Source organism: Truncatella angustata (assembly GCF_020726525.1).
Source record: "Truncatella angustata strain MPI-SDFR-AT-0073 chromosome Unknown BKA67scaffold_9, whole genome shotgun sequence".
NCBI lineage: Eukaryota > Fungi > Ascomycota > Sordariomycetes > Amphisphaeriales > Sporocadaceae > Truncatella > Truncatella angustata.
In genome coordinates this window covers 102048-116233 of record NW_025763389.1, presented here as the reverse complement: position 1 = coordinate 116233, position 14186 = coordinate 102048, and the positions used below count along the sequence as shown (strand labels likewise).

At 49.2% G+C, this 14186-nt stretch overlaps 5 protein-coding genes across 5 annotated transcripts; 2 read left to right on the top strand and 3 right to left on the bottom strand.

The window, feature by feature from the left end:
• The first annotated feature begins 3108 nt into the window (after positions 1–3108).
• BKA67DRAFT_649851 (uncharacterized protein) lies at positions 3109–4311 on the top strand. Its single transcript, XM_046106028.1, has 2 exons — positions 3109–3526; positions 3583–4311. The coding sequence occupies exons 1-2, from the start codon at positions 3271–3273 to the stop codon at positions 4041–4043; spliced, it is 717 nt and encodes a 238-aa protein (XP_045953067.1). The 5' UTR covers positions 3109–3270; the 3' UTR covers positions 4044–4311.
• A 1111-nt stretch (positions 4312–5422) lies between these two features.
• Positions 5423–6262, bottom strand: BKA67DRAFT_594914 (uncharacterized protein; the record flags this gene model as incomplete). The annotated part of the gene is made up of 1 exon (XM_046105105.1): positions 5423–6262. One exon carries the CDS (start codon positions 6260–6262, stop codon positions 5423–5425), a length of 840 nt encoding a protein of 279 aa, XP_045953066.1.
• Positions 6263–8202: 1940 nt separating this feature from the next.
• On the bottom strand, positions 8203–9483 carry BKA67DRAFT_662960 (uncharacterized protein; the record flags this gene model as incomplete). The annotated part of the gene is made up of 6 exons (XM_046108102.1): positions 8203–8270; positions 8329–8506; positions 8563–8681; positions 8764–9064; positions 9136–9354; positions 9424–9483. 6 exons carry the CDS (start codon positions 9481–9483, stop codon positions 8203–8205), a joined length of 945 nt encoding a protein of 314 aa, XP_045953065.1.
• A 1500-nt stretch (positions 9484–10983) lies between these two features.
• On the top strand, positions 10984–11585 carry BKA67DRAFT_525405 (microsomal signal peptidase 18 kDa subunit; the record flags this gene model as incomplete). Its single annotated transcript, XM_046098660.1, has 2 exons — positions 10984–11064; positions 11148–11585. 2 exons carry the CDS (start codon positions 10984–10986, stop codon positions 11583–11585), a joined length of 519 nt encoding a protein of 172 aa, XP_045953064.1.
• A 180-nt stretch (positions 11586–11765) lies between these two features.
• On the bottom strand, positions 11766–14138 carry BKA67DRAFT_629685 (CwfJ C-terminus 1-domain-containing protein-like protein; the record flags this gene model as incomplete). The annotated part of the gene is made up of 2 exons (XM_046105581.1): positions 13880–14138; positions 11766–13729 (listed from the first exon to the last, which is right to left on the bottom strand). The coding sequence occupies exons 1-2, from the start codon at positions 13953–13955 to the stop codon at positions 11766–11768; spliced, it is 2040 nt and encodes a 679-aa protein (XP_045953063.1). The 5' UTR covers positions 13956–14138.
• Between the last annotated feature and the right edge of the window lie 48 nt (positions 14139–14186).

The window sequence follows — 14186 nt, the reverse complement described above, 5'->3', positions numbered from 1 at the left end:
TGAATGCGGAGTGCATCGGAAAGCCCGGTGGGCTTCATCCACCCACTTCGGAATTTCCACTCGGCAAAAATTAATGACGAGATTCTCGGAGGTGACCGTCATCACCTCGAACTTTGGCTGAGATGGTCGAGTCATTTCAATATCAGATGCAGTCACCTTAGGGGGATAGACTCTCCCTTGAGGAAAAAGGCGTTGGAGGTGTGCATTCCAGCTCGGGTGACATGTCGCTCAAAGTACGGCCGCCGACCCAACAAGTTTTCGTCTTTTATAGGCATGAGAAAAACCAGCGGAAGACTGCCGAATCACCAAGCTAGTTATGGGGGTATCTTGGCTTCGATTGAGTCACGTTGGTGTCGATAATCAGAGCACAAAGTGTGTACGGAGTCGAGCTGGGCAACAAGTGAAGTGTTTGCTTACTAGCCCATCACTTTATATCCCGATGGCTTCTTATCGCCACAAACGTGAGATGAGACAAAAGAAACACCATTGTGGAAAATTCCGTCAGTTCCTATGCGTGAGAGGATTACAGACATAGTGGATATAACCAGGCATTGACCACATTCTTAACGCGCTCGAATTTGTAACTCGCAGTGGAGTGGCAGATATAGCGGGATTGGGGTTTCACGAAGAGGACGCGTTTAGTATCAAAGGTATATTATGGTTCTAGGAACAGCCTTGCACAATCCATTCGCAGCAATTTGCTCAGTTTGTTTTTATTAGACTCCGTCACATGATCCTCATCTAAGAGTATGTAGGAGCTGTGTCTATTGTTGTAACATTCGAACAAACACTATATCTCTGCAAGACTTAGCAATGTGACTGTTAAATTTGAGACTGGTAGTTTGCGATGTTGATGCGGTGGATGCCTTGGTGCATTACCTGGTAACTGCATGACTAGAGCGGCTGGCGGGCTGTGGTCATGCCGTCAAGTATGGGCTGTCGTTGCCTGCTTCCAGTCGGTCATGAATTGACAAAACCCGGACAACGGTGTGTCATTTAGACTAATATGATTTTTAAATACCACAAACATATTCAATAAGGAGAACCGGCTATTATTGGAAGCACTCGAGGCCAGTATTGACACTCACAGTGGCGCTTGATGGTGCCTTGTACCATTACGAAGGCTTCTAGAGTCTAAATTTCGTCGATGTTTGATGAGTTACAGCCATCCAAAGGAGAAAAAGAGTCACCTTGGAGAGCGAACGCTGTAATCCGTGTCGCTTTCTTTTCCTCTTTGCCGTACATCCGGCTTCCTTTCAGTTGCACCTTCATCCCCTGCTTACCAGTCTAGTGCGGACGTGCCTAACGACAATATCTATCCATTTTGTCCCGTGTTTATTGTGGAAATATTTAGTTTTGTCTAAGCTCAAGTTAATAACAGAGTATCCTGGGGTCTCTTGCTGGATATTAAACAAGGAGCTCATGCTAATACGGTGGACTTAGGGACTCGGTGGCTCAGCCACTCCCGTTTTCATCAGAGTATGATGACATGTTCTGAGCGGATTTGCTTTTTCGACAATAAATATGTTGTATTTCCAAAGATATAAAAATTTTAAAAAGGCCAGAAGGCGCCATGATACCGCTAATGTGAACTGCTTTCAGGATATGTTTTAAAGGATACTCTGGGTGTGATACTCACCATTGAACCTAAAGTTCAAAACAACCATCGAAATTTGCTTTTATTACAGAAAAAGTAGTCCCTACGAGTGAATATGATTTGAATCGTCAGGTATGTTTGATAGGTGACTGCAGACTCGGCATAGTCCATCATCTTCTGTACTGCCAATTGATTTAATTACCTACAAGCAATTTCTATTTCCATTAACATTTGTGTTTCGCATACCAATTCTAATTCTATTGGAGTCTATGTTTCTGCTGATATTGTTTTTACACGTCATTGTCGGTGTACCTCGAAAAGTATTCCTGCCTGACATATGCCCCTTCTTAGCTTCGGGATGAGGCTTTGCCGTGCATTCTGCAGGCAAAAATGGAGCTCGCCCTTACAGTAGATTGGACCGGGGCGGCGTCCGGGTGACGTTAAGCTGTAGCATCAAAGGTGTCACCACCCTTCTGACACTAACAGTGATTCGATGTGGTCTTTGTTGAGGATTGCACTATGGAAGATGATAATTGAGACAAAAGGCAACAGACCTGGTTCGTGTATCTGACCGTATGGCGTGAGAAATGCACTCAGCACATAGTTGTTACGGCCGTTCCTCAGTCGTGCGCTGGAGTGTTGAGCGGCAATAAATGTCAAGCTGTTTGTGGCAATGGGTACTGGCGCACTAACATTGCCAAGCTTTCAGCTCGCGCGGCTGGTCTGCAGCCAATTTCTTTTTATCCAATTCCCAGGCAGCCTCTTCACTATGCGAGCCAACAATATTTATAACGTTGCGACTGCGCCTTTTCTTTCCATGACTGAGTTTTTGACAAGCGGGAATGTCTCGCCCCAACGTTGGTGTCGTGTCTCTGGCCCAAATTCTCAATTTCAGCCATTGTCGTAGAATGGTGGATGTAAGAACGAATGCCGCCGCATGAATTTGGATGATGGTGCTTCACCGCTCGATGACTGTCGTCCCAATTCACCTTGTACACGAATCTGAACACGGTCCTTGGCATCAGACCGACCACAAAATCTTAGAAAAGCTGTTCTCATCGAGATTCATGGACCTTGACCCTTTCCTAGCACGGGATGTGCGTCGTGGCTATATGCGGATATGTGGATATGTCTAACCAAGACGAACAATGCATCGAATCATAGATTATTTGGCCATCACATGCCACGGGAACTTCGAATTTATACGAATAGATGGGATGTCGCAACTGTTTCTGTTGGCCATCCACCTAGACTGGAATGCATGAAGTCTCACTTTAGCAACATTACAAGGAGGCTATGCCGTGTACCATTTATACCATCGTGATGACGGATGCTGACCTGAAGTTAGTCGAAGAGTATAACGCCCGAGCAACGACCATATGGAGTATCAGATTATGCTAACTGTATGAAAGGCGTTTTGGTGCAGATCATCGGGTAATACTCTCGAGATGCATGGTGCCCGCGGCAATTTCATTGCATGATGCGTTACCATTATCAAGCTTACTATCTTGATCTATGAGATGGTAGAAGCCTAAGATTGTGTATAAAAGGAGCGCTGCAATCTGTAGTAAGGAAGGCCATTCAGAAAGCTCGCAGATCAGTTTACTCGCCACCAGACAAGTCTTTCGTTATTCACTATCAACCATACCAAGAAGCCCAAAAGCTCCTTCAAAATGTTCAAGAACATCGTAACTTACACCATCTTGGCCGCAGCTCTCGCCAATGGCGCGCCACTCGTTGACCCCCTTGAGCTTGATGCCCGCGATATCCTTGCACTCAGCGAGCGTGACGTTGATATTGCCGCACGAGAAATCGCTCCACGTGTAGTTACGAACCTGACAGGTTTTGCGGATTTCGAAAGATTCAATGTCAGCGGAACCACTATTACCGAGCTTGGATACTATGGTGGACTTTTCTTCAAAGGCCTCGGTTGGTATTCCAACATTACTTCTAGAGGAAATCAGACTAGCTAATAATGAATATAGCCGCTGTCACCAATGCTTTCCTACCCGCCCTCCAGCCTCGATCACCGGTGAATATTGCTGCATACGGAGCAGCTACCACTACACTCAACAGCAACCCTTTTATCACCTCCAGATTCTCAGGATCCAAAACCCAGAGTTTTGGGGTGTCGTCCTTCTTCTTCGGCTGCGCCGACGCAGATGGCACTGGTGCTGTAAGCTGCAGGGTCGCAGTTGCTGGCTACGATACATTTAACAGGCTCCTCGCTTACCAGACCCTCACCTTTAACCCCACTGGTACATCATCTCCATTCGCCTTGGCCCCTGCGGTGCTCAAAGGCGCCTTCGGTGCTGGCATTAGCACCCTTCGATTGGCAACACAATACGATGGTAATGTCGTCGGAACGACTGCCCTTGACAACATCAGGTACTCGATCATCCAGGACAACTCTACCATCACCACTCCTACCTCCCCTTCGACCTAAGCATGATGTGGAAATTGATCATGGGGCGCATCCAATGAAGTTGAAAATTTGGAAGGCGGATAGCTGGGTGGACGTTTACTCAAATGGAGATACAGGACAAATGAATGTCGCGATGGGCTTCTAGTGAGGAAGACGAACCGGGGACTTCGAAAGCCTAGCGCGTGAACCAACTACGATGTTACGACGTATGATTTAATTCCCCTCACGTTGCGCCCCTTGCGCGGTTTTCTTTTAATGTAGACAGGCCAGTCAATACACTCTTTTCTTTACATCAAGTGTTACTGGACATGATAATGACTATGAGATGTCGATATCGTCTATATAGACACACTGATGCATTATATACATTCCAAATGGGTATGCTGTGCCGTAATCTAGCGTGATCTGGACCCCATTGGACGACCAGGTTGTCAAGCCGAACTTACTCAATATGATCTACTACCTAATGATCGCTCAATCATCGCCATCGACGCTATGGAATATTTTTCTCATGATAAATCACGTCAAGAGCATTGACACATGAAGACACATATTTTGAGGTGGCCGGATTCTCTTTACCTTAACCTGACGAGGGTTCAAGTCAGGGGAGCCATCCACTAGGGATGACGCAGGATTATAGCTAGCCGTCTAGACTATCCTCGATCCATACTGCCCGCTTTCACAACAGCAGGAACCAATGCAGCGATTATCTTTCCCTCCTCTCACAACAAGAGTTCTAGATGTCACACAATCTTTGACATGGGAGATGTCATGGCAGCGAAGAGGTCGCGCCAGCCTGTGGTCCATTCGTCCTCCCCGCCTGCCCAAGGCGACGATATTTTCCAAGAGTATCTCGCTAGGAGCCGCTCCGTGGAATCCAACGTACGCCAAAAAAAATAATTTTTAAGCAACGCAGTTTAAACGACAGACTTCTTCAGTTTCAGTTGTAAACTTTCCCAATCTTTGAACTGATGTCGTGTTACCGCCAAGCAAACCGATTTCGGAAAATCAAAACCCGGTACAAGCCTTCCGTGCAATAAAATAAAAACCTGTCCAAAAATTCCATGGATAAAGACAATGTAGAGTTGTAATTCGGGTCATTAGAATAGGAGAGAGACGTAGGCAATGAGAGAATTCGTGTACGTTCATGCCCCCTCTCCGTGAAAGATCTTTTTCATCAAATAGGTCGGCCAACCTCTGGAGAAGTGGAGGTTTATATGAAAATCTCCCAAATGGTTTTCCAATCTGATGAGTGCAATCTGGGAGAGATTGAGTGGGGAAAGAGACAACGAAAATCATCATATACCTCGTAGCAAAACTCAAGTCCTCGCGAAAAGAACACCCATAAAATCAGTATCCCGAATGACCAGTGTTCAATGACACAAAGCGCTTGACATCCTTTAAATCGACTTTGGTGTCCGAGCATTGCTCATCTCCACGACGTCGTCCAGATGGTTGCACATGGCCACGAACAGGTCGAAGAAAAGTTTACCACCCCTTTCCATCTCCGCTTGCATGGTTCCGCTCCTCTTAAATGTCTTGCGACATCGGATGATCAGGGCGAGATAATGAGCGCGGAGCCGCGAATCCGAGTCCGGCGTGTTGTCATAGGAATATTGCGCTGAGCGCAGAATGGTGGCGACATCGATTCCGCTCTGGAGACCTTGCTTGCGCAGAGCCAGCCGCTTGAGCTCCTCCAAGCCGTACCTCTCTGCTGAGCAATATATGACGGTATCCCTGAGAAGGTGTTGCCCTTCGCCGGACATGTAAATTGTTGCTTCGACGGCACCGCGGCCGCCTCCGTTTTCTGATGGCACTGGTGATCTTCCCGTGGCTGGACTAGCGTCCTCAAGTTCCCAAGAGTTTCGGTGCTTGTTGTGAAGCAAGCGTGGGTAGTAGTCGCCCTTGTAAAGGTATTCAAGCACAGCCGAGAAGACCTCAGGCTCTTCGTCGGGAATTGTTATCCTCTTACTCTGCGCATTGAGGTGTTGATTCTGGCAGACGCGTTCAAAGTACGGCGACTGGCACAAAACTTCCTCATGCGCCGCAAACAGTCGCCCTTCTCGGCCCACCGTTAGAGTGACGATAGGTGAGCTGAGAGTTTTCTTCACAGGCATGCTCTCTTCGAGCGACCGCTGCAATTTCGACAGCTTCTGGGGATCATTTCGAATCGAGTTCGACTTCTTCAACTTCGACGCCTTTTCCACCCGATCCTGGGTCCGGAACGAGCGCTTGAACATGACTGTGGTAGCTGATTGAAGTGGTGATAGAAATCAAGACGTGATGATTCGAAATAATACAAAACCGAAACTAAAAAGACTCTTGAATACAGGAAATCAAGCAGGACCGACTGTTTTCTGTCTTTTATGTTCTGGTATGACGTTGGAGAGAGCGACGAAAAGAGCGTATAATTGTTGGCTCGGAGAGGACTCCGGTTTCCTTATAGAGAGTGAATGTGAGTTGACACACAAATGATTGACACGGGCCCGTGCGGTATATTCCAGAGTACAGTTCGAAGGTAAACGAATGACACTGGAGATATCCTTGGTACTTTGCGACCCAATTGGTTGTGGTGTGGGGAGGGAGAGCAAAGGGAAGAGAGAGCAGAATGGAGGGGCACGTTGTTGATATTTATGTCACAATATTTAGCCAGGGGTCTGATTTCTGGGAGGTCTGGGCGACCAGGATGATTGTTGTGACTGTGTAGGCGGCGCTGCAACATGTGCCAAGAACTTCAAGTCTGCCTGTTGATTCGCCACTCATGACTTAGTCCTTTCGCCTATCTGCTGTGTGAATCCTGGTGAACCACGGTGAACTGTCTCTTAGGACAGGCATCAACAGCCCTGCTGGTCGCCTCCATGCGGCCTAGAGCTTTGCGATGGAGGCGCTTGTGCGACGGCACATGCAGCCCAATTATACCCGGGAACAGCTTGAAGGATACAAGTGTGTATGGAGTACATACCAACAGTGCTTCCATGAGCCATGTGATGCGGTGTCGCTGCTGCGTGGTCAGGTATACTGAGGCAGCAAATGTGTGTGCGCTGGACCGAACACTTGGAACGGAGAAGATACATAGCGATCGAATGCGAACGGCATTGGAGGCACATCAAGTAACTACATATGTAGATCTCCGCTTTAGTGCTAGTCTAGACTAAGTTAGTTGCACGATTGGGCCACCTTCGTGGCACTAACCTTAGGTATTTAGACATTGGGACGAATCTTTCTGAATGGCCAATTCACACACTGCTAGCAAGCACTGCCCTCTTGATCTGGGCGCGTCGGTAACCGAATTGATCAAAGCACTCAAAGAGCATGCGTTGTAACAAGCTTAATTCACTCATGTCGCCTTTGAATTGACGCAAATTTTAGGTCTGGTTTGTGTAAGGATGTGCATTTGATAGAATACGTCATCGTAGAACAAGTTAATAGAGCGACAGCGCTATCAGTACTCCGTAGTTGTGGATGCGCTGGCTAAGTCTTGGCGACCGGGCGGTGGTTGGGGGCCAACATGGAGCCAGCGATTTGTGGATGATGGGCGGGGTTCTCAGTGAGCCTCTCGGAACAGTATCGAACATGCTCCATACAAGCTCTCGTCTATATCCAAACATTTTGCGAGCACATACTCCGTACACCTTCCTAGGCAAATACTTAGTTTTATCGACTTAGACTAGGTGGCTTGGGCACTAATGAAAACGCACGCTTCTACGGTCGTGCGCCACTCGATTGCGGTGACGGGTTCGCGTTTGTTGTCCATGAGAAAGCCACGAAACTGCTGTCAGCAGGTCTAGCTACACGTATTCGGTTGGGCGACACTGGGATCTGCAGCTGGAGGCGCAGTCTACGGACTGCAATTGGTTTCAGCAGGAAGACAAGATGATTGATAATCTTTGTGCAATTAATGCTTTCTACACTCTGCCAACTTACATCCCGACCCAAACAACCTTAAACCGAAGTTGGAACCTTAAAACCGAACGTGGGTCAATTTAAGCTTAACTTGCCTCCACGTCGTGAACATGGTCATGGAGCACATGATATACTGCATGCCATGTGCTACAGCAGATTGCCATCTCTATCTGACGCCGGCGCCTACATTCTTATACCCAATGAACACTCACAGGAGAAGGTGTCCCGTTGGTGTTGCTTGGCATTGCGTTGTCTTGCGCATGATCCCTCATTTTGGTCACTGAGCTGCTTGACGTGCAGTCATACTCTCCCGCATGGCGATCAACCCATATAGATAGGTGAAGACTGTTCAAGCAAGCGGTCATCAGTGGTGTAAGGCCATTAAAGGGGTCTCTTCACTTACTTCCAGGCGTCAATGCGAGGAACCCCAGTGTTGCAGCAACACTGGCCTTGGTACTGCCTATCATCTTGGTGTCCAAGAAGAACAGCCCAGCGTGGCCAGTGAGAAGCTTTCCAAGACCGGCCCAAGCAAGATATGCCGCAGTAGCCAACACAACACCCACAGAATGGCTTGCGACAGGCTATTGTGTGATGTGTTAGTGGATGATGTGATTTGACAGGCTGTAGAACAACTTACTGTCTGGCGTCTGATACTGTTGAAGAGCAAGACCTCAAGAAAGCCTATGATCGAGGTAATGGTCCAGACGTTGATGATGCTGAAGGCCTTGATGTCATCCTCTTCAAAGAGACCTTTATCTAGGAGATGTTACTTTTGTATCCCCAAATTCGGGATGGGACAAGGATAAAATAAGTGTAGATGTCTAGCATGTCTACATACTTGGATTGTACAAGAAAAACGTTGAGTTTGTGCCAGGGTTATGGATGTGCGGCAACTTCGGAGCTTTGAAACCACCATGTCCTGATGGGACAAGCACAGCCCAGTAGAGAATGGTGTTGGTAAAGGTGAAAACATGGGCGACAGTGTAGAACAAGCTGTAGAAGAAGCGACGCTTTGGGCAACTAGCTTGTGCGGGAGGTGATAATGCCTTGGTGATTTTTGCTCTCATCACATGTCCTTCGCACTGAGACGGATCTTGCTGGGGAGCTTCTGGTAACAACAGATGCATAAGTGTCCAAAGCTAGTAGTATGAGTCAGCATGGTGGCTTCGAGTTCGACAGCGGTAGTCCTGGGGCTAGGTTGTCGACTTACTGCGGCCTGAAGGTTGTATGCGAGGAGCGTGAGGAATGACACCGTGGAGAACTGGAAAGGAATTCTCCAGTTGGTATGTTTGTCCTTAGTTTCGAGCTTGTACTTCAAAGAGACACCGGCGACTGCGATCAGGTAGCCTGTGACCAGAAGACGGAGAAGCGTAAGGAGCTTTGGGCTGATAAAGCGCCATGATGAGTGACAAGCTCGAAGATAGATGTGCTGATCGTATCAGTGGGCGGCTTTACCCTCCAATCCTAGGAAGCACGAAGGGGAAGGTCCATAACGTACATGGCTGTCTGGTTGTGGTGCGCTTGCTGGGCGCGGCATTAGGGGGGTGTTCTCTGACATTGTGGCAAGGGTGGAAGGGCGATAGTCCATCGATTGAGCTGAGGATTGGTTGCTGAGTCCAGACTCCCTGGACACTGGCCACCTAATTGCCGGATGGATTCTCAAGAGAAAGGGTATGGATATAATAGTGTAATCTAGGCAATTGCTAGTTCAGAACAACGCATGGAGGAGCTCTATAGGAATGAAATGCCTGAAGACAGCTGAACTTGAGAATATGGTCTGGGAGAGGGATTTACAATTGAGGGGAGTGATTTGGAAAGGATGCAGAAACATGCCATAGCGCAGTCATTGCGTTATCATGGCTGGAGTGTATTGAAGGAAACTGCGATAGTTTGTACTAGTTGAAACAACTGCTCGAAGTAAGGGCTTTCTGAGCCTTAGTGTACAACCATAACGAGACTTTTGAGGTTGGCGTAGCTTCCGAACTTGTGTGATCCGCGATCCTTCCTAGAGCTGCTTGAGTTGTCGCAGAAATCATGTATCGTGAAACTACAAGTGAGGCATCTCAACATAGCGGCGGTGTTCACCTGGTATCCTTTACACAATCGCGACTTCCCCTATGGATAGGTCCAGTGTCTGAGCCCACAGTAGGCAGCCGGTCGCAATCAGGGAACATATTAGTTACCTACTCATGCGAGCACATGGGCGGTTGGAGTGACGTTGTGGTCGGAAACGTATCATGGAAGCAGGTGACTGCATTCTATCCGAGGGTCCGCTGCAAGGCCGATAGTGGTGATAGTGTAAGTACTCTATGAGGCCGGCGACGTGTCAATTAGACCGAGCCCGCCTAAACAAATTGACATTCAAGGAACATTAAAGTTATTGAATTATTCTATTCATGTCGCCTACTAAGCCCTCATAGAAATCTGCTCCTGGCCGCAATAGCAGAATCATGTGAATATAGCTAACACACCTATCATGCATGTTACAACATGTTTTCGGACCAAAAAGAAAAAGTCATGAAAGCTTTGAACCACTGTTGCGAAACGCGCCAGGACTTTACCACGATGGGAGATCTTCTCGATATAGAGGTCATAAAAACAACCCGCATTTGGCATTCAAATATTCGAGACTTTCTTTGCCGTCAACACTCTCGCGAACACGAACAACTTAACTAGTTAAGTAGGTTGGTGTTTGTTTGCTAGCAACAGCACAGCTGATTGGAAATAGCGGCCGGCCGGCCTACTGCTATCGCCGATAAGCAATCCCCCAGTGGAGCCTCAACTCCACCACAAGTTGTGCCTGCAGGTGGCAGAGCCTCCAACTGGAGCGGTGTCTGCTTACTTTTAATGTACTGCATCGCTAAAGTGCTTACATACCTGCTGTGCAGTGCACACCCTGGAGCTTTGAGGCCACCTCACCAAACCAAAAGTTGGAATAAGCTGTCTCCGACGAACGAACGTTGGTCTTTCGGCGCGGCCACGAATTCGACTTCTTCTTCCCTCCCATTGGACTTTCCCACTCATCACGGACTCTTGCACAGATTGCAACACAGCCAAGATGCTCTCCGGCCTACAGAATCCGCGACAAGCGGCTGCTCAACTGCTCAACTTCGGGCTGATCCTATCTACGGCATTCATGGTACGTGCCGCCGGCTTACACGTCGCCATTCGTCGCAAGCGCTGCTTGGTCTTTTGCTCGCCTGACACTGATACTCTGTGCAGATGTGGAAAGGGCTCTCCATCATCTCCGACTCACCCAGCCCCATCGTCGTTGTCCTCTCCGGGTCCATGGAGCCCGCATTCCAACGCGGTGACCTCCTGTTCCTCTGGAACCGCAACTTCCTTTCCGAGACCGACGTCGGCGAGGTGGTCGTCTACAACGTCAGGGACAAGGATATACCCATCGTGCATAGGGTGGTGCGCAAGTTCGGCACGGGCGAGCACGCGAAGCTGTTGACCAAGGGAGACAACAATGCCGCCGACGACACGGAACTGTACGCTGTGGGCCAGGACTATTTGGAGAGGAAGGACATCATCGGCAGCGTGTTTGGCTACATTCCCTTCGTGGGCTATGTGACCATCATGTTAAGTGAGCACCCGTGGTTGAAGACGGTCATGCTGGGCATAATGGGTCTGCTCGTGGTCTTACAGCGGGAATGATTTCAGCATCCGTTTTATGTATTACAAGATCATTAGGTGGGAGTACTACAAAAGCAACATTTGCTCAAGACACCCATACCCCTTTGAAAGTTTGCTATTGCCTTTCAGCAGGACCTGATGTATGCCCCGTGTCAAATGTGGTTGCGATAGTAATAGCGATGGTATTATGCAGCATGCTTTCTACTGACCATCAGATAGCACTCTGGTCCAGTCAAACTTTCGCCATTTCTTCTTGAAAGCTTCGGTTCTGCTGTCGTCTTTGTGCCACCGGCCTTGTCTCTTGATCACATCTGGCCCAACGTCCAACATGCCTCCCAAGATTTCCCTCGCGAAGAGATCACCCTTTGGCCAACGGTTTGCATCCTCGACTACGTGGCCCAGACCACCGTCCAATGTGAACCAGGCATGGAAGTAGGGCATCTCCTTCGCGATGGACCGGCGGAACGCCAGTTTTCCCATACCATTCCTCGCGTTGGCGCCTGTGTCGATGATCTTCTTATGCTGCGACCACTCCTCATCCGCAGAAAGCATAGCCTCCTTGAAGAAAGCCGGCGCTGTATCGCCAAGCTCATAGGGGATTGGGACGGCCTGTAATGCAGCGTGCATGTGTCGTTGGGGAGTAGCTGCGTTTTCGTAGAAGACAACCTCACGACCTTGGTCGTGATACATCCGTGTCAAGCACTTCATGAAATTGCGCATCTCCTCCCATTCGTCATCGTCGCATTCCAGCAGATTGGTGCGGTGTTGAATAGGAACGATGACCGCGCCACCCTCAGCCAGCTCCGGCTCAGTAGGCAGGGTCAGATATACCCGGGTAGCCAAGGATATCATGGGCGCAACAGGTAGCTGATTCTTGTCTTCGTGGTGGCAGAGCTGACACTTGTCCAGTATGCTGTTGATCTTCTGAAACTCGTTGACAGCCGTATTTCTCAGGTTGATTTCGGACTTTTGAATGCGTTTAGCAAGCTTCTCTGCATTCTCATCCATGTAGTCGAGGTCGTCGTCGAACTTTCCGTCCTTGGCGATGCGCTCAGCCAATCGCAACCCTTCGCCTCCTCGCTGACCTCTTGTTCGCCGCTCTTCTCGCACCATGTCTTCGATCGTCATCTCGTCATTTTGCTCCATGTGACCCCGTTCTCTTCCTCGTTTGGTTTCGACAGCCTTGGCTTCGCCCCTGGTACCAGCAAGCAGTCGGTTCTCCATGACACCCAGGACAACGGCACCTGGTCCCTGTTCTGCAAAAGCTGCCGCTATTTCATTGTACTCTGCCTCTAGTTTGGCAGCATCTGGCGCCTTCTTTAGTTTGGCCTTCATCATCTGAGCGCGCATCTTGTTTAGCGCCGACTGATCAATAGTTGTTGCAGATCGAATCATAGCATCGTCGGGGATGACGGTGCCCTGGTCAAGGTCTCTCTGGTCTGCTGATCGCTGTCTCTCCTCGCGAGAGCCCATCTTCAACTTCCTCTCCTGGAATAGCTCTCCGCTGGGTTTCTCTTTGCCTACATAGCCTTCGCCGTACGTTGCGCGCCTGTCCATTTCAATCTGCTCTTCCCTAGCATCGTCAAAGGCGCGTAAATCGCCAAACCTCTCCGCTGCTACCTGGTCGACTGGCCGACCGGTCTGTTCGGCAGCCTTGTAGACGGCCTTGAGCTTCGTCATCCTCCAATGGTTACCTTGGTCCCCAAAAGTATACGCCACGTCATGCTGAGCAGGTCTGTCGAGTTCGTCCAAGGCCTTGCCCTGGTTGAGATGCTGTAGCTCGGCGGCATTGATCTCTCGCGAATGTATGGCTCGCGTCGGTTCTTTCGACGGTGGCGGTGTCTTTTCGCGCTTTGCACCTCTCTGTGTATAGTCTATGCCGAGGGCGGATGGATATGTCATCCAATCGTCTCTGGCCAGTTTCCCGGGTTGCGCATCCTCGGCAGCGATCTCTTCGTCGGGCAGGGGCAGATCTGCCTTTGGGTCAGACGCCTTCAGGTGACCGTGCTGCTCCTGAGTCAATTTCGCATCTCCTTCACTGTCTCGGCCATGCTCTCGGTGTCGATGACGATGGTGGTGCCGTCTGTGTTCTCCCGGATCATCTTGGTTGTCCTTGGAGTGTCGCGAGCGTTTGTGCCGATGCTCGTCTTCAGGATCGCTTCGTTCTCGAGCGCGGTCTCGTGATCTGTGACGTCGGTGACGGTGGCCTTGGCTGTCTGGCTCTCGGCCTCGGTCTCGGTCTTGGTCTCTGTCTCTGTCTCTGTCTCTATCTTGGTCGCGAGACCTATCTCCGTGGTGGTGTCTCTGCTTGCGACTGCTACGCTCTTCGGCACGCTCGCGCTGAGCCTTCTCTGCAGCTAGCGACTTTTCAAAGTCGTCAAGGCCGTCCATGCTATGAAAACGATCATACGCCACAGAAGGAACGATGATAAAACGGTTGTATGGTAGTTTGTATGCTTGGATTATCCCAATCTATGTGTACAAGCATGGAGCTAATAAGCTCTCGACATTTACTGCAGCTACACCATGTATGACGAAATGCTACAAGCGGGCGCTGGAATATGCATTTTGGTGAGCGGTATCGCTCTAAAGCAGATTTGCAGGGAAGCAGAGCAAGCCAGT

Coding starts and splice junctions, on each gene's coding strand:
- BKA67DRAFT_649851 (XM_046106028.1), top strand. CDS start 3,271: ATGTTCAAGAACATCGTAACTTACACCATCTTGGCCGCAGCTCTCGCC. Junction 3,527..3,582: donor ACTTTTCTTCAAAGGCCTCG/GTTGGTATTCCA, acceptor TAATGAATATAG/CCGCTGTCACCAATGCTTTC.